General features: G+C 38.6%; 1 protein-coding gene across 5 annotated transcripts in view; it reads right to left on the bottom strand.

Annotated features, from left to right (window-relative positions):
- Window positions 1-10092, bottom strand: part of LOC131072799 (uncharacterized) — a 276797-nt gene extending 266705 nt beyond the window's left edge. For 2 of the 5 annotated variants that reach the window (XM_058009093.1, XM_058009100.1), the window contains exon 1: window positions 9872-10077. In XM_058009093.1, the coding sequence (XP_057865076.1) occupies window positions 9872-9964 (93 nt within the window). In that variant the 5' untranslated portion in view covers window positions 9965-10077. Of the gene's footprint in view, window positions 1-9871 lie in introns of all 5 variants that reach the window. The other 3 variants (XM_058009068.2, XM_058009060.2, XM_058009109.2) reach the window with 3 other exon arrangements.
- Window positions 10093-19840: the final 9748 nt, after the last annotated feature.

Genomic DNA, 19840 nt, shown 5'->3' with positions numbered 1-19840 from the left:
CCAACGCTTATACTTTCTAAGCAGCTCTTTCAACTCTTCAAATTGATTCTTGTGAACAAGAAGAACTTGTAGGATTACTCCCTTCACCAACAGGTTTTGAAATTTTATGAACAGCTGCAACAAGTTGCCTATTCTCCTCTTCTAGCTTGTCATTCTTTGCTAGAAGTCCATCATACCGTTGTACTAGTGAAGCTAGGGATTGTTGGGCATCATGCTTGACCACTTCATGCGTTTGTTTACCCAATTCTATCCTTGTAACCCTGTAATCAGCAGCTTGCATTTCCTCACGTGGCTTATCCGCAAGGGGCTCAACAATTTCTGCCACTTTCATCTTGTTGTTGTCAACAGTTACTCTTGAGATTGTCTTGGCTTTTTTAGCAACCTTGGGCCTAGACTGCTTGAGTTGCTGATAATCAAAGACATCGGGAGAGATTTCCTACTTCTTCCTCTTTGGGGTAAAAGAACTCAGCCATGGAGGTAAAATGACTAGTTCTCCTCTAGTAGCTGTTGAAGGCGAAGGAGAAGCAGTTTCTGTTTGAACAGCCGTGGTCACCCTGGGAGGAGTATTCGTTTGGATGGCGACCATGGTTTGCTCAGTAACCAAAGGGCATGAAGATTGCCTCATAAATTCTTCAAAGCCGGAAGTAGAGGTATCAATCTCTGACAAATCGATACATGCAGGAGTATCCTTGGGAATTTCCAGCAAACTCTCTTGTTGATGATCAAGAAGTGGCTCAATTGCTGAAATAGGAACGGTATTCTGAAGAGACTCCTCCACTATTATGTCAGGAGGAGATAGAGGCAACTCCATGGAAAATGAGGGAATCTCATGAGGTGAGTCTGAAGCTAGTAACTTAGGAGCATCATCTAATTGTTGTCCTTCTTCTAGATTATCAGGATCGATCACATGAACATGAAGCCAGGACTTTTCTTTCCCACGAACTGTCGCCTCCTCAGGAGGAAGCACTATTGCTCGACTAACCCGTAATTTGATCCTAGTGCCTGAAGATGATGCACCTTCCTTGTTGTCAATCTGAATCTCAAACTTACGTCCAAGAGGCCCCGTAGAGTCATCTTTTTTTCCAACCTTGATCTTGATGAGTCTAACACCATTACCTTTGAGCCAAGTGTTGGTGTTAGCTAAGATAGGCTGAAATCTTTCAAGAATGGAAGTGCATTCTTTATGTGACCATTGGATTAAAGGAAGTGGGGCTTCTTCAAACCTCCGTGAGATATACTCTGGATCGAGCACATTCCCATCATCAATCATTCCTTGCAGAATGTCCACCAGGTTCAAATCAATAACCTGCTCAACAGTAAGCCTGCAGTAGTCCATCTTGAGAACCTCCATTTCTATATGGAGATCTACCCAGATATCCTCAATACGATGCACATGCACGAAGGACTTTTTTATCTTTTCCTTCATACCCCGGTAGTCAAAATTTGCCCTTGATTTAAACCTTTTGAGTTTAATCTCGTGCATCTCAGTCTCCATAGCTTTGGCTTTCATGGATGTGACAAGAAAATACTGGCCAATCTTCAATGGGTTTGTTGTAGAAATCCCCATTCCAACCCTATGTTTGACAGATTGATGAGCGTGCAGAGCCATGATCTGTCTTCCCAACTCCATAAGAATGATCTTATCAGTCGGGTATCTAGGAAGCATGTATGGCTGCCCACTGTAGCATCCGACTCTTACATAAGTGAAAGTCGAGAATTGAAGAAACAAGCACCCATACTCATTCACTCTTTCCCGTGCTTCATTTGACACCCTTTTGTTCTTTAGAGTCTTGTCAAACTGGCACATGAAGTAACCAAAGAATGCATCTTGAACCCTTCTGAAATGTAATCTACTGGGTCTCAAAGGCAACTGATCATAATATTCCCACACAGGTATAAGCGAGCGATCACCCTTGGTAGAAAGACCAAGGAAATGTCTGAGTGATGCTACCAAATACACTAAGTATGAATTCATGTAGAAAGTCATGGTAGTAGGGACTGCTGCAAGTTGCTCGCACAAAACATCACTGATAATCTCTCCCCATGATATATGATGGGACTGCCTCATGAACATGGTAAACTGATACATCCAGGGCTCAAAAACATTAGAGTGTTCAAGACCCATCATCCTACTCTGGAGAGTAATGTTGTCTCCAATTTCCCACTTAAAGTCACAACGGTACAACTTAGCCCACCTCGTGAAGGCGGCTCGTGGCTCATGAATCCACCTGTTAATATGACGTTTGTAGTCCTTTTCCCTCTTGACATAGTGCTCAATTGCACTATCCTTTGAAATTTCCATATAAACAGGTGTTGGTGGTATTCTGAAGACTTTCTCAATAGTATCCGTATCAAGGCAGATTATTGCCTCACCATCATCATTTATAATGGTTCTCGTATCCTTGTCGAAATGGTGAGCGCAAGCGAGAACAAATTCAGGTTCTAGGGCAGCCACTGGAAAAGAAGATGCATGATGAATGTGGCTGTCCAACAACCGTTGCATATTACTATCCTGCGGATCCTCCACCCTCTTAATGAATTCTGACATCTCCACATGCCCTATCTCTGTGTCCTTGATGTGATCTAAAAGAGAGGAAACTTGCGAAGGTGAAACTTCATTCTGGTACTTGTCATATGTATACTTCATCTTCTTCGGAATGGGAGAGGATGGTAAATCTGACATTGAAGGACAACCTGGTATACTGCGACGAAGACTTAAAAGTGTTAAGGCAACATCATAATCAGCTGCAACTAACATTTTTCCTTCTTCAAATGGGAAGAACTCCAGCCCTTGTACTTCACAACTTTGTGAGAGAAAGATGGGAAATAAATGGGAATGCTGGAAATTTGACTTTCACCAATTTCGGAGCTTGGGGAAAGTTTTACAAGTATACAGGTGGGGAAGAACGAACATGCAATCGGATTTTTAAAACCCGAATGCAAGTATACTTGTAAAACGGAAAATGGAGAAATGAGTGAAAAATGAAATTTAGACTTGTGGGAAATGACGTAAATGGAAAGTATGGATATAGGCAATATGGATGGATAAAAATGGGAAGATTTTGGGAATGTCATTTTCAAAAGAATGGGAAGAACTTTCAACATGCAATCCGGTTCTAAAACCCCGATTTTGGAAGGATGGGTGTTTTTCATCTTTGCAACTTGGAATTTCAACAAAAGATGGTTAAATTCTAATAACCATAAGGGAAGATCAATTATTTTCATCCAACTTGTAATCAGGATTTAAAATCCCGAATACAAGTAAAGAGGGAAAATTGGGAAGAACAATGCAATTCACAAATTGCTTTGCAAAGGGGAAAATCTCTCTCACAAAACCGATTTTGGGGCAAAACCAACATATATACAAATTTACAACTAGAATGGAAAAACAAGAAAACAAGAAAATGAAACAAGAAGAAAAGAAAACATACCTTGCTTCAATCCGAAATGCCTCTTCAAAAGATAAAACAATCTTTGAATGAAGAAGACAATCCCTTAAATAAGCAATAAACAAACTCCCAAAACCCTAGCCACGTTTTCCAAACTCGGATTTGGAGACTAAACAGCAAAAACATGGTTGAAGATGCAAGAAAATAGGTTGAAACTCTATCCAAACCCCACCTCTAGGTTAAGGAAGCAAAAACAACTTAGGGAAGAAGAGATCTGTGGCACTTGAATCCACCAAAACGTGGCTTGGAAGGATCACGTGTTTGCTCCAAACTCGCCTTCAAACCAGTAAATGAATATACCAAATGGCATGGAAAGAGTTTGAATATGCATGAAAATAGCATGAGAATCCAAAACGCCTCTTCTTCCTAAAAAATCTCCACAAAATTTGCTTGAAATCTTCAACAAATCCGCCTTCTTGGCTGGTCGAGTTTTTGAGAATGAAGAACAAGTTTTATTTTACATGCAATAATGAAAATCGGGTTTTGGACTTCATATTACATGTTTAAAATGTCACTTTATCTTGCACAAGGCAAAATCGGGTTTTAAAAACCCTTTAGCAAGTTTTAAAATGCCTTTATTTTCACTTATGGAGCAAATCGGATTTTTGAGACTCAATTGCAAGTTTAAAAATGTCACTTTATCTCCATTTTAAGCGAAATCGGGTTTTTGAGAGAGTAAGACAAGTTATAATAACTTGTAAAGGGGAAAATAAAATCCCTTCAACAAGTTTTAATAACTTAACACATGTAATAGGGGAATAAAATTCCCATTACAAGTAAAAACGCTAAAATAGGAACTTTATAAAATAATTACAAGTGAATTTTTAAATTTGCAATTAAAATTAACCTGTAACTTATCCAAAAAATCACTATTATGACTTAAAAAGCCAAAAAGCATCAAGGGGGAAATAAAAAGTAAGTTACAAGTTCTTTTTTCATAAAGTGCACTTGTAACTAGCTAAAAATTTCCCTACAAAGACTAAAACAAAGGAAAACATTAAAACTTGCAACTTAAGGAAAATTTCCCACCTGTAGTCAGGGAGAAAAAACCCAAAATTGAATGAAAGACATAACAAACGAACCCAAAATGCGATCAAATTTGAAACGTGGTTCGAGGATGGACTAAGGATTAAGTCGATCCAAGGGCGACGCAAAATTTTGCCTCGGGAAGCATGCCATAGAGTAAAATTTTCATTTTTTGACAAAAATTTTATGTAATGGTCCATCATTTTTGAAAACAAAAATGAGGACAACAAACTGTTGGAGTTATGCCAGGGTTCACTCGGGCCAAAAAGTAGATCTTAGAACTATTGAAAAGAAGTTTTGGAGGCCGAAGCAAAAGGATCTGGAACCTCTGGTGTAGTAGGTTTGCATTAGAACAAATGATTCTCTCTTTGTCTCTTTGGATATAGAAAACCATGAATAAAAAAAATTGATAAAAATTTTTAGGGAAAGGGCTTTCTATATGAAATGGGTCTGGGAGTGGTCGGCCTTTTCTATGGTTCGCAAGTGGTGTGATGAGAATTAAAATAAGGAAATTGTTCTCAATAGCTTTTTTATGGTTATATGCATGAGTGAGCAGGGAAAATCCAAAATCATTAGAAGTGGCCCATTTTTTATGGGAGGAATGGGTTTCTTCATTAAAGATTGGGTTCACAATTTCAATCTAAAGAAGGCTACCATTGAGGAGGTGCCTGTTTGGATTCGGCTTTATAATCTTCCTCATGACTATTGGGATATGGAAACCTTGAAGCGCATTGGTAACCGTTTAGGGAGGTTTGTTAAAGGAGACAAGGCATTGGATAGTAAGGAGCATAGTATGTATGCCAGAATTTGTGTTCTCTGGAGGCCCATACCTCCTCTTCCAAGGCGATTGAGATTAGAATTGGGGAAGGACTCTAGTGGCAAGAAATAGAGGTGGAAGACATTGTGGAATCATGCTAGAAGTGCAAAGAGATGGGCCACTTCGTCAAGGATTGCATTGCTTCGGAGAAAGGTAAGGGCTTAGAACAAGATTGTCTTCTAATGAAAATGGCACAGGGATATGGCCCCTCAAATAGTATGGAGGTGTAGAAAGTTGTCTTCTTTGGCCGAAGGTAATATCTCCGCAGATTTTGAGGGAATTGAATGTACAAAGGAGAGTCAGTTGCAGGAGGAGCTAGTACACGTTCCGGCCTCTAATGTTGGAATGGGTAGGATTTCTCCCAATCAGGTTGAGCTCCAAAGGATGGATGTGGTTTCAGGGGTTGATAATACTAAGGTTGTTTTGCAACATGCTTCTATTCCTTCTGAAGGTGTTTTAATTCAAAATATTGATGATGGGAAACTAAAGAGTATTAATCAAAGTGTTAGTTTGGATCCCCTTCGCCCAGACCTTGATTCCTGGGAAGCTGAAATGGGCAATGACAAATGGATGACTATCAGAAATGGAGCTAATGAAGAGATGTTGGAGACAAAGATACAATTTAAAGATATCAAGATTTCCCCTGTTAGAAATTTGGACCAGCATATGGAGGAGTCAAAAGAGGATGAGGCCTCTTTGATGGATAATGGGAGTGAAACAAAGTCGTGGGAAGAAGACAAGGAAGCAAATGAGATTGGAATCCATGCTACGGATGGCATTCTGGATAAACGGTATTTAGAATAGTCGAAGTCAGAGATTGATAAAGTCAAGACTGGGGGAAAAAAGCAGAGAGGTCCTAGATCTAATAAGAAAAAGTTGGAATTGCCTTGCAACACCAAAGGGCAAAGCAAACTCAGATTGGGAAAAGGCTATGCCTTTTCTCAAGGGCAATGAAGGTCATTTCGTGGAAAGCCCGAGGCTACAATGCTTCTAACAAGAGGCAATTACTCAAAAGATACCTTGATCAATCGCGCCCAGATGTTGTTATTCTTCAGGAAACCAAGTTGAAGGGGATGACATTTCTAGTTTTAGGAAAAAAAATATATTTGTGGGATGGTGCTTTCAGTGAAGCTATGGGTGCTTTAGGAGGCTTGGGTTATTTATGGAATACTTCTATGATTTTGGGAAATATAGTGGTCCAAGATCAGCATTGGCAATTGATAAGGATTTTCTATAAACCTTTGAATAAGTGTCTTTACATCATCAATGTCTATGGGCCAATGAAAAAGGAGGAAGTGGAGAGTGTTCTAAAATGGTGTGTGTCAGAGGATTGGTTATATGGCTTGCAGTCAATTCTGGCGAAGACAGAAGCAAGGATGTCTTTTTTGATGGAGGAAGAGGGCAGGGCTTCTAAGGATACTCCGTTAGTGTTTGCTCCTTTCATTCGATGCTTGAGGCGGCTTGATTGTGATTTGTGTCAGGCGAAGGCTTTCTTGGGATGGGATGCTCTAAAGACATTTTTGAGTGAAAAGGCTCTAGAGCATGGGGCGTGCAAGTGCATGGTCGAGTCTGAGGCGAGTTCGTCATCTCAATTTAGTGCTAATGACTACTAGGTCAATGGACGTGTTGTGACATTTTCACACATCGCCCCATTGCAAATGGGCACCCCCTACTTTTTAGGCCCTCTTGGTCTTTTGCCTTTTGTTTGTTGGGTCTTTTCACGGTGGTCTCGTCAGTCTCCTTGTTTTGCAAGTGTTTGGGGGTCGATTTGATCAAGTCTGCAGCTTGTTTGAGCAAATTTGGCTAAGTCTGGAGCCTGTTTTGTCCATTTTAGGGTTTCATCCTTCAAACTTGGATTTGAGGCCTTTCCTTTAGGGTTTTGGAAAAATTGAGCGTTGTATTAGAATCAGGACCCTTTAAGAAACCTACACGTGAAATTTGAGCAAATTCTAAGCAACTTTCTATTTTTAGAAAGTTCCTATTTTTTAAAAAGTTGATTGTAATCCAAAGCACCGTATGCTCTCACCTTGCCCATTCCAAGATCTAGGTGATCAAAAAATGGAAAGGAATTCTGCTTGCATCTTACTTTCAATTGAATATATTTTTATTGAAAAAATCTATGGTGGTTACTACACACTAGTTTACAACCAAAAATAAATATGCATATATGAACAATACCACTGGCATATTACAAGCCAATATGATCCATGCGAAATTGGTACATAACTAGTAAATACGATCAATGTTAAATGGGTAGATTACAATAAGTCCAACCAATGCCAAACTAGCAGGTAAAAGCAAATTTGACCAATGCCAAATTGGTAAATAACACAATGTAAATTTTAAACAGGATTTCGCAGTAAACCTTCTAGAATCCACCTACAATATCCAATACAATCACTAACTAGTGGAAAACCTTCCTGTTATTACAATTTAATCAAATATGCATAAATACTGAAGTTTCATCCAACCTTCCCATATTTTACAACCAAACCAAGATAGCTTGAAGGTAATCAAACAATCCTGAACCAAATTTATATCTACAAATTTGTGCCTGTTCACAAGTTTTTACATCCCATCATTAGCAAGGTGGGGCACTGAAAACTCCCTAAAACTGTTGCAAATCAAATTCGAATTGGTATGGAACATTGTAGCAATCATATGAAACACTGTAGCGGTGGTATAGAACATTGTAGCAGTGATACAAATTACTATAGAGAACTTCAAAAAAATCAAAAACCCTTCAATATGAAGATATAATTATTTGAACTACAAACACGTGCAACTAAAAAAAAATATTACACACCACATAAACAAACTGAAATCTTCACACCCACTGAAAATCTAACAATACGATTGCAATATCAACTCATTGGTAATCCTTGGATAGAATTACTTGTTTGGTAAAGGAGGATTTTTGCCATCAACTCCATTTGCCAATAGGATTTTGGTCATCAACTCCATTTGCCAATAGAGGTTTCATCCTAGGACAAACAAATGGACACAAATGCTCTATTTTTGGAAACAAGGGTTTGATAGATAAAAATGACGAAGACATGCTGAGTCGTCCCTCCGTTTTTCTAGACTCCTAAGGAAATTAAAATAAAAATATTCAATTTTCCATCCCAAAATTCTATTATAATTTACTTTTGTAACTCTACTCCAAAATAATAAAATATCACTAAGAGTTGCACAAAATTTTATTACACCCGATCTAGGCAACCTGAAAAATAATAATAGAGTTATCTTTTACAATGCACACAACAACAACATGAAGACCAACTTGATAATTATTTACTAAAAAAATCCCTAACTAACTCATTAACCTATGGAAATTAAAAAATAGGCTAAAGGACCAAGATGAACACCTAAGTCAAAAAAAGGAGACATCACAACTGCACAATCTTATGCGATTTTTTCGGCAATATCATCATGAACATCACCTCAATGTGTAAACTACAATGTGCTTTCTCTTCCCAAACATAGGCCAATCACTAAGCTATGTCCACCTAACACTCAATCGTTGTTAATAGACACATTTTCAATGTTTTTTAAATTAGAATTCTACTCTATATTTAGTATTTTCTAATTCATTCCGAAGAGCTCCGAGTGATTCCATAGAGCTTAAACGACATGTGCATTATCCAGTACAAAATGTTTGATAAGGGATCTGAGTTCAATAAAAGAACTTGGAGTGTCAATCACATTGATTGCTTTTTTATCTTAAACAATTAAATTAGCGGCATCGATGGTCAAGACCATCTCCAAGTGTATTGGAAAGGCAGCCCCATTGAGGAGTCACAATGCTGAAGTAGCTTTCTCTATTAATATTTCTCACCTCAATAGAGTTTAATAATATTAAACACTGATTGATAGTAAGATTTTGTGTTGCGATCAATTTTACTAAGTTTTTAAATTGTGATTATCTAATTCAAATACTACGATCTCTTACCAAACAATGCTGATTGATTGAGCGTATCAATATTACCAAGCTATTAACACCTCGGGATTTCTATGTGTTGTGATTCCAGCCAAAGCCTAGATAAGCTATACATTTTATACATTCACTAGACTAGCTCAAACTTCCAAATGTATAAGATACATAGTCATTTCATAGAGCTCGGAGTACATGTACACCATCCCATCAACAATTTCATCTCCATTCTATTTTACTTCTAAAACATCTAGACAAACAATCTTCAATCTTATGAAGAGAAGAAATGTCTCCAAGTTTTTATGATAGAAGAACAACTCCAATGGATAGAATAAGACCTAGTGTAATGCACACTACTTCAACTCCATTTACATTGAAAATTTCAATTATACTTACAATATTTCAAAGACAGGTACTAACCATTACATAACACTTGATTAAATTATGTAAGTCTTTATTTGGTTTACGCTATTATCCCTAGTTTGGTATAGCTATTAATTGTTTTCCATCAGTTAGGGCGTGAAGGCACTAGAAGGAATCATCATGTGCCTGAATGAGCCGTTTTCAGGTGACAATGCTAAGCCCTAAGAATAGCTCCGATAGAGACTGTTTGATTGTGCAAATCAAAATGAAGATGAAGATTACCCGGGAGACATAAAGAGTTGTTCGGGTGTTCATGATGTGATGAATGAGCTGCCGCCCTACACCTCCACAACCCATTATCACCACTCGTATCATTTTTCCTCTTCCTCTCCCTCTCCCTTCCCTCTCCCTCTCTCTCTCTTCCGCTCTGATACCTCTGCGTTTTCAGTTAATTCAAAACTAAATAAATAAACAACCTATTCAAACAAATAATTGAATCAACGATCACTGGATAAATTTATGTAAAATTAAAGAGTTGGGCTTGTAATGTTATTAATAAATGCTCCAACTTAAATAAATAAAACAACAATACTTAGTTTTAAATTTGTTAAAGATTTGTTTATGAAGAAGTTGCTAATTTATAAGTGGTTTCTAAATAGTGGGATTAAAGTTATTCTTTGATTTTTTTAATGTCTTGGAGTATATGTGTGTGGATTTCAGCTTTCCATGTAAATACAAATCTTACATGTAGATTTAAATTATATTGAACTTAATATCGATGATATATAGTTGTCTTGATGTTTGGAAACTAGTTTGAAAAGGGTTAGTGTCTGTAAACATCATTTAAGAGCTTTATAGATTAGAATTATTCGCCTTTGGTCAAACCTCTTGATTAAAGACAAGTAAACATGCAATGATGCTTAGAATGTCTATATAAGTTAATGATTCAATGTAAATGATGTATGATGCTCTATGTGTGATAATCCTAGTTGAATGAGAGCCCTCACATTTCCTAGATGGATTGAAGTGAATTAGGATCTATCATTGTATTCAACACCTTTGTACAGAAGTCAACAAATTTCACACTCAAGTTAGCTCATACTAGCTAGTTCAAGTGAATCAACTTTGGCCCAAAATTTAAAAATGCACATGGTTTTGACTCAATAAAATGAATGGATGAAGTGAGAATCATATATAATCCTTAAGGATGTGAACAAATGGAATCAACTTATTTATTCACCAATTTTTTACATTTGAATGTGTTGCTTGTATACTAATCATTGCATTGGGATAAAGTCAAAGCAAGAAACACAATGGAAAAGTGTAGGAGATGTATTTTTTGTCATTACTTTGTCTCCACTTTGACTTGCACGTGAACTACTTATGAAGATGAGGATCAAAGTAAACAAGTGGTCAACAAGAAAATAAATATCCAAACACTCATAATAAGGATATAATTATCATTTTGATACATTATCCTCAAAATGGTTGGCCCATCTTCAATATATAACAATCAAAAAAATATGAGTAGCATTTGGCAAACTTTAAAAATAAGCACTAATTACAATTGCTTAAATTGTTAGCAATAAAAAAATTAAAATTAAAAGGATCATGTTTTTGCTTCAAATGAAAATGTGATAAATTGTCTAGAGAAAGAGTAAAGTGATTCCACTTGGAATAGAAGTAAGCATGAGCTAGTCATTACAACCATGTTAGAAATCAATGCTCAACGTAGTTTATTGAATAATAAATAATAATGTAAGTGATTATATAATAATCACTTTTATTGAATAATAAATGATAATGTAAGTGATTATATAATGATCACTTTAGTTAGTAGAGATTAATTATTAGTTAGTTGTTGGCTTGTTGGACGGGAGGATGGAGGTTGGTTTCGGTTATGCTCGACATTTATGAGGGCTAGGGCACCCGTGTCATAGCTTTCTTGTCTTATGTTCTTCATTTTTCTCATCGCGTGCCAGGGGGTGTGTTTTGGTTGATCACGGGGGGCTGCACGGGGGTTGGAAGCCCTTTCTTTTTGTTTTGTCTGCAATTTTGTGTTCCCTTTGGGTGGTGGGCATTCACTTGTTTGGTGGTTGTGAACGTTCGTGGTGGGCATTCCCTCACACATCTTGGCTCTTAGATTGCTATTTTTCCTATGGGTGGTAGCAAAGGGGGGTTTGCTTTCGAATATCCATATTTCATGCTTTGCATGGCAAAGCCTGGGGAAGCTTTGAGAGTGAAAAGTCATTTGTTCAGAGATGTTGCACTCAGTGGGGCTCAGCTCCATTAATGCATGATAACCCTTTTTGGGGGGTTGAATAATATGGGAGAAAATTCATCGCAAATAAAAAATTTCAAGCCTTCAAAGATAAATGGATGTCTCGCATGGTGTGAGATTAGACCAGTTCTGGTGATTCATCTTGATGTTGTTGAGGAGGACACCAACTACCTTTCTAGTCATGCTTTGATTTGTAAATTCGTGGGGATCCGTGTGTCTTTACTTTTCTTGGAACCGTGGGCACGCCGCACATGGAACCCGAAAGGGGAAATGGAGGTTTTGTTGGCTGTGAATGGCTACTTTTTGGTTATATTCACATGCATGTCAAATCAAAACAAGGTCTTTGAAGGGGGGACATATTTCTATAATCAAATTGGCCTTTTTATGAAACCATGGCATGTTGGTTTCAACCCAACTAAAGAGCTTCCTCGCGAGTTCTAGTTTAGATAAGACTCTCGTGGTTCTCGTTGGAATTTTGGAGAGATGGTATCTTCGATTTGATGGTGGCATAGATTGGCAAGACAATAGGCCCTTCACACCAAACCATGGAGAAAAAGGTAATCACCTATGCCCGTGTTTGTGCTGAGATTGATTTGAGTAAGCCTTTGCCTGATTCTATAGAAATCTAGCTTGATTCCAACTCTTGGATTCAACAATTAGACTATGAAACTTGTTGGTGTAATTAATTATTCATGTTGGATATTATTACACCTTACTTAAGTTTACTTAGGATAATGCATTTCATAGTAGTTTGGGTATGGGACACTTGGGTGTTTGTGCCACATTGGGATAGTGTGTGTAGGCGAATTTCCACCTTTTGTGGTCTTGTTGTTACATTCCACCTTTGGTGGGTGATCCACCTCATGTGGAATATTTTATTGTTTCTCCTACCTACCACACCTATTTCCTACCTACCCTTGTTTCTTATTGAGCCACATGTCATGTTTGTGCGCTCACATATCCATATAGCCTTGCCTATATATGTAGGCTCATATTCATTGTATGTAATAACCATTTTATCTATTGATGAGAATACAGTTTATTCTTGTCTTATATTTTGTCTCTCTATTTTGTACTTTTCATTAAGCTCTTGATCTTGGCAAAATCTCACATGGTATCAGAGCCATTAGAGCGTCATTGATTCATCTTTGAGAGGCATTATTACGACGTGAAGAGGTAGATCTGAGGAGAAGCATCTTTTGGAGGTGTCCTAGATCAGATCCGACCTCGCCATTGCGTCCGAGTGGCCGTTTCCTTGAATTTTGACTATAAGTTCGCCTATATTGGGTGAAAGTCAAATTTGGGGCTTGGAGGAAAAATTTTACCCAATTTGGGCGATACAATACGAATTTTTGAAAAAAAAAAATTAAAAAATAAAAATTATTTTTTGCAGTATTCAAAAAAAGAAATTTAAAAAAAATTAAAAAAATATAAATATAAATATAAAATCAATCAAAACTTTGTATTTTAAGGGGGGGGAGGGGGGGTTTGCAGACCACCTTGCCCCATTGTACCTTGCAAAAGTTTCATTTGTTGCAGATTCCCGCCATACCTGTTGATCCTGATTCTGTACCTTTTGGCTGCCATCGCCCGATGTAGCTTGTCCCTCGGAAGTCAGCAGTTGGCTCCTCCAACGGCGTCCTTTGGCTCCATACTCCCCGGCAACCTTCAGCTTCGGCAATGTCCGTCCTTAGCTCCTGCTCGTCGAAGCTTCCATTCCCGACAGCTTCCACGTGCTCCGACATTGGCTCCCATACACCATCGTTGCATCACATTCTCCCTCATTGGCGACCTGCGACTCCTCTGAACTCACCATCGGCTGCCACGCTGCTTTCTCCGCCAGCCACCATGCTGCTTTGTCCGCCGACCACTACAAAATCCTCTCTGGGTCCCTCAAACCGTCGGTCGTTACCTTTCCAGTAGGCCTAGCAGCACATGGTAACGCCACATAGGTGCCCATTCCACGCAGAATAATCAGCTTCATCGCCACATGGCATGTCATCATTAGCCCACGCAGTATGAGCTACCACGTCATTTGCCTAGTGGCAACTCCAATCAGCACTACCACGTGTCCTATTGTGTCTGCCACGTCATTTTTTTCTGTCGATCAGATTTCGACACATCAACAGTCTGTACCGTACAGACGCCCAGTCAGCAAGGGAGTGAAGTTTTCTGTGATGGTCATATGACCATCATATTTAATCGCGCAGTTCTCTGACGTCATCAATTTTTTGAAAATTTTCAGCCCCCTCCTGTTGAGCTTTTTGATTTTGCAGTCCAAATTTGGAAGGCCATATCTTGCTCATTTTTGCTCCTTTTTTGGTGCAATTTTTTTTTAAATGGGCTAATTTTTTGTGTACTTTCTTGTGGTGGAATTATTTTCTGATTTTGATGGACATGTTTTTCAGAAATCTCAATTTTTAGTGACTATACCTGTCCAATCCTCATTTTTGCAACTTTCGGGACTCCATTCGGACTCATACGAACTCCTTTTCAGGTGCCTTTTTTTTTTAAAGTGAAATTAATTTTTGTCTACTCTCATAATATGATATATGTTTGCAGTGATTTTGGGTATAAATTGTACTTTTAGCATATGGTCTTTTTTGGCCAATTTGGCACTTGTATTGCATAGATATATCTTGCTGGTCTTTTGCATTGTAGTTCTCAACCTATTGGGGCAGTTGTAAAACAAAATTAGAAGTCCACCTTGCCATTGTTTGCAAGTGGCCTATTGTACACACACTATATATAAAGTGCCAAAATAATCATTTTGGGGGGGGGTACTTTGATTGATTGAATTTGGGGGAGTGTCTCTTGTGCTTTTGTGCTCTTGTGTTCTTTCCATTTCTGCTGCTATGGGTTCTCCTAATTTTCCTCTCTTAACTCCTCATAATTATGCTACTTGGAAAATTTATGCATGGAGTAAACTTATGGAAAAAGGACTAACTCATTATATTTATGGAACTATTGTTGCTCTTGCTGATCCTAAGGTTGATCTTGTTGCTCACTTGGATTGGCTCACTAAGAATATCATGGTAATTGGTACCTTAAGAAAGTATGTATCAAAGGATCTCATTTTTCATATTGAGAAATGTACTCTAATTAAGGATGCTTGGAAAAAGTTTCAAGACTTGTATGGTCAAGTTGATGAGATTAGGGGATATCAAATTGATAGTGATATCACCATGTTAGATCCCAAGAACTTTGATACTATACAATATTATGTCACTAAGGCAAAAGAGTTGAGGGCACAACTCAAGGATTGTGGCATTGATAAGAAGGATACTCAATTGATCTTCAATTTGATGGGCAAACTTCCACAAGAATATGCAGCATTTGTTTCTAGATTCCAAACCCATAAGATGACAATGGGTTCAAGCTAAACAATGCCTACATTTGATGCTTTCGTCGAAATGTTAATGATTGAACAAACTAAGTTGATAAGCATGGGCATTCTCAAGACTTCTAAGTCTCAAGCATTAGTGGCAAATCAAGTGAACAAAGGAAAACAAGGAAAGGACAACTCAAACAAGAAGAAATGGCAATCAAAGCCTAAGGACAAAGCATCACCTTCTCCACAACAAGGAGATTCATCCTCTTCCAAGAGGGACAATTCACCAAAGAGGGAGAGACCTACTTGTGTCTATTGTAAAAAGGTTGGTCATGAGGAGCGTCCTTGCCATTCTAAGAAGATTGATGAGCTCTCACACATCCTCAAAAAGCACAACATTGATTTGCCTAGTGCCTACAAGAAGGAGGATTCATCAACTTCCACTTCCACACATTCAAAAGGGAAAGGGCAAGCATTCATGGCTTCTACAAGTGGGAAGACTCACTCTTTTGGGAGAAGAAAAGGAAAAGCTATTTGTGCTACTACAAGTCATGATTCAGGGATATGGCTTCTAGATTTAGGGGCTTCTCATCATTTGGCATCTTCGCAGTCTATGTTCTCTTCATTTGAGCCTTGCACCATGCCGCAAATTTTGATGGGCAATCATACATACATCAATGTGATTGGGAAAGGATCTATTGTCATTGGGGATAACTCCTTCAATGATGTAGTGTGTGTACCCCACTTGATAAACAATCTCCTTTCCATCTATCAAATCATACATGGGGCAACTAAGAGAATTGTGGAGTTCACACCTGAGTCAGTTTTCATTAGAGACTTGGAGACTAGAGCTATCATCGCGACTGGGGTGGTTGATCATGCGTCTCAGTTATACTCCTTTTCAGATTTTGTTGATGAGGATGATTTCACATACGATGATTCTACACATGATGATCACACTTTTTGTGATGATTCAGATTTTGAGGAGAACTTTGAGTACTTGAACTTGGGGATTCTCACATGTGACCCCATTCTTGAGCCTTGTATTTCATCTCCTCCTATTGATATCACATCACCTATTGCACCTAATTATGCAGATAGTGCGGTAGTTTTGACTTCATGTGATTCAATGTAGTAGGATATTCATTGTCTTCCCGCTTTAGTTTCATGGGATGAGTACTTGACAGACATTGCAGGTTTGTTTGTGGAATCCTACATTGCAGATTTGGGAGGCATCATTGATGATATTCATCTTCTCTTTGATGAAGATGATCCTTCTTTGATTGTTGCGAGGTAACACTCTGACCCTCTTGTTCATTCTCTACATGATCATTCTTTTGAGGTTGACATGATTGTGGATACTTATGTACATCAGTTGAAGGATGTCTCTTTATCCTTAGAAGAGACATGTGAGTCTTTGGATCATGTTCTACATTCATCTCCACTAGATCTTGGAGTGCCTTTTTTAGTAGTGTGGAGCAGTTCACCACCTTTGGAGGGGATATCTTTCAACATCGACATGGGAACACTTGAGTAGTTTTTAGAGACTTCATTCATCATGACTTTTTTTCCTACATCTTCCCTTCATGATTGGGGAGACTTCATGGATACACCTTTGGTTTTGTTTCTTCCTAAGGGGAGGAATGTTGTTCGACGTTCATGGAGCAATTTCTTCATACATCATTGAGCTTTTATCATTGGTACAGATTCTACATTGAGGGGGGGCTACCTAGCTTCTCTTCTTCTCTCATATGGGGGGGGGGGACTTTTTCCTCACATGGGGTTTTGTTCCTCACATACTTCTATGAGAGTTCTCTTGTATAGTTTTCATCTCTCTTTTGGGGGAGGGTTTTTTTCCCATTGGGTTTTTCTCTCTTTGCGTGCTTTATGAGAGATTTCATTGCATTGCTTTTCTTTGCATTTGCATTTGTACATGGGTACCTAACATGGCCATGTAGCCGGGACCCATCTTGCATTGTTTAGTTGCATTGTAGACTTAAGTGCATTCCCCTAAGTTGCACTTAAGGGGGGGTGTTTGTGTAATTAATTATTCATGTTGGATATTATTACACCTTACTTACGTTTACTTAGGATAATGCATTTCATAGTAGTTTGGGTATGGGACACTTGGGTGTTTGTGTAATTAATTATTCATGTTGGATATTATTACACCTTACTTAAGTTTACTTAGGATAACGCATTTCATAGTAGTTTGGGTATGAGACACTTGGGTGTTTGTGCCACATTGGGATAGTGTGTGTAGGAGAATTTCCACCTTTTGTGGTCTTTTTGTTCTGATTAATTAAAAAAGCAGGTTTTCAGGACCCGAAACCTTTAACAAAGGATATTAAGATAAGACACCAAAAAGATTAGTGCTTAAGTACCGCATACAAAAAGACTGGCAAAAAGCCAGCGAACCGAAAGGACAACAAAACAAACAATAGCATAGAAACAAAGAAGGCACTACACAGTAATTTTCTTCAACAAGTCCTCTGCCTTTATCACCAGCTCATCGTAAGTGGCCCCAACAACTTTAAGGTCTTCTAGATCCTTGTTAGGTTTTTTGTCCTTCTTTTTGCCTCTAGTACGTGTTGTGGGGCCTTGAGCTTCCCCTGTTCCTTTAGTTTCTGGGTCAATGTCTAGGATTTCCTTTTCTTCATCCAGTTTGCTATTGAGAGTGTTGGTGTTGTTGGCTGAAATCTTCAGGATGCTTAGGCTCTGTTCAACAATGTTCTTCAGACACTCCTCAATTTTACCAATTTTGCTAACAGTTTCCGAGAGAGTGTGGTCATTAGTGTCAGCAATATTTTTCCTTTCCAGCAAATCCTTCTCAATTTTTTCAAACCTGGGGTTGAAAGCATCTCTAATGTCTTCGGCTTTGGCAATGGTGATTTTCAGGTCCTCTATGTAGTTGGCCATGGTCTTCCCTTCCCCAGTATTGATGGTTTCCAGGATTAAGATTTTGTTACAGAGTTTTAATAAGCCACTCCATAGTTTCCATGAAACCTTGCAAACCCTCGGGGGGAGGGTTAGAGGAGGGTTCAACTTTTCCAGGGGTTGTCTTTTCCTCTTTAGGGGTGTGTTGGGTGGTAGTTGTGTCAACAACCCTAAGAGCCTCTTCCATGGTCTCCTTTTCCAAATTCTGATCATCTTCTAGGGCCCTTACCTGCTTTTGGGCTTCCAGTTCCTTGACAGTCTCCTCTTTCTTCTTGTGTGTTTTCCTGGTCTGGGTGTGAGCTTTTGTCTTCTTCTACAGCAACTCTTGAGGGTTCTCCTCCACAGAGTCATCCAAAGTCTCCTCTTCCGAAGAAATGCTAATCAGGGGTCTACCTTTAGGCTTTTTTCCCTTAGAGGATGAAGGTCTAGTTTTGATGTATTTCCTCTTCTTCCCACTTTCATAATCCGAGACATCCATGTTGTCCTCAGTGTTCGTCGAAGGGTCACTTTCAGACTCCTCTTCCTCTGAGAAGGCAGGGTCAGACCCCTCATCCTCAGAATCCACAGAGGGCTACATCCGAGCAATTTGGTTGGCCTTAAGATGGTCATAAATTAGGACCATAAGGCCTTGATGCATAGCAGTATCACCCCATGGATTCTCTTTGTAGGCCTTAAGGGATGCATTCATCGAACAAAGTAGAAAATAAGGGAAGTTAACCTTATCATTGTGCCTAAAGTGATTCAGTAGAACAAAGTGATAACCATAAACTTTTGTGAACCTACCATCTAGAGTGATATATCGCATTAAAACAAAGAGGACCTCCCGCCAGGGTTTGGCAAAAGCCCTGGGTGGGTAGTAGGTTTTGCTCAACTTTACCAGTCATTTTTCCTCCTTCTCAGTATCCGGGTATCTTTCAATAGCTTCCCTACTGACTTTCCTATCTTTGTAGAAGTTGCACCCTTCTCTTTTGAGGCCCGTAGCTTGAGTAATTAAATCTTCATCAATTTCTACAGTTTGGTCTCCCATTTTCAGCATGCTCTTTTTCCAATTTTTACAGAAAAAATTGGTGACCATGTCATCTCAACCATGGAGTCTCTCCATGAATTTTGAGAAGCCACCCTTCTGCGAAATACCCCAAACCTCCTCCTTCTGTTTCCATTCTTTACAGCTACTTGGTTCATATCACCTCTTGTTACCACCCATATTGTCATTGTTCAACACCAAATTTTGAAACTTGTAGAGCAAATTAGCTGGTGAGCTTTTCGGAACTATCAAAGTAACCCAGAAAGCGTGGAAACTTATGGCATTGGTAATATAATGAATGAGTCTCTCGTTATTATAATGACTCAAAGTACTCAAGTTAGTTCTTTTCATAATTATCTTGTCCATCAAGTATTTTTGGAGTACTTCTATAACGATCATAGCAAATGATTTGTCTGACATCTTTGGGGAGTCCTTGTTCTCCCGTCCACGTGGTAATTGCTTCCTTGTTAACCGACGCATTGGCAGCCCAGTCAATAGAGCCATTGGCCTCTCGGTAAATGTGGGAAATGTAGCTTTTTTTAAAGGTGCTAATAAGGTCTCTAGCAGAGATGATTATGTTGTAGATCGACCATGAAGGTTTTGAGACCCCCTTAAGACAATTTATAATATTGTTTGAGTCCCCTTCAATCCATAGGTAGGGACAATTCCATTTTTTAG

This window comes from Cryptomeria japonica, chromosome 9 (genome assembly GCF_030272615.1).
Source record: "Cryptomeria japonica chromosome 9, Sugi_1.0, whole genome shotgun sequence".
NCBI lineage: Eukaryota > Viridiplantae > Streptophyta > Pinopsida > Cupressales > Cupressaceae > Cryptomeria > Cryptomeria japonica.
The sequence above is the reverse complement of the archived record's forward strand: the minus strand, read 5'-3'. Positions and strand labels throughout refer to the sequence as shown.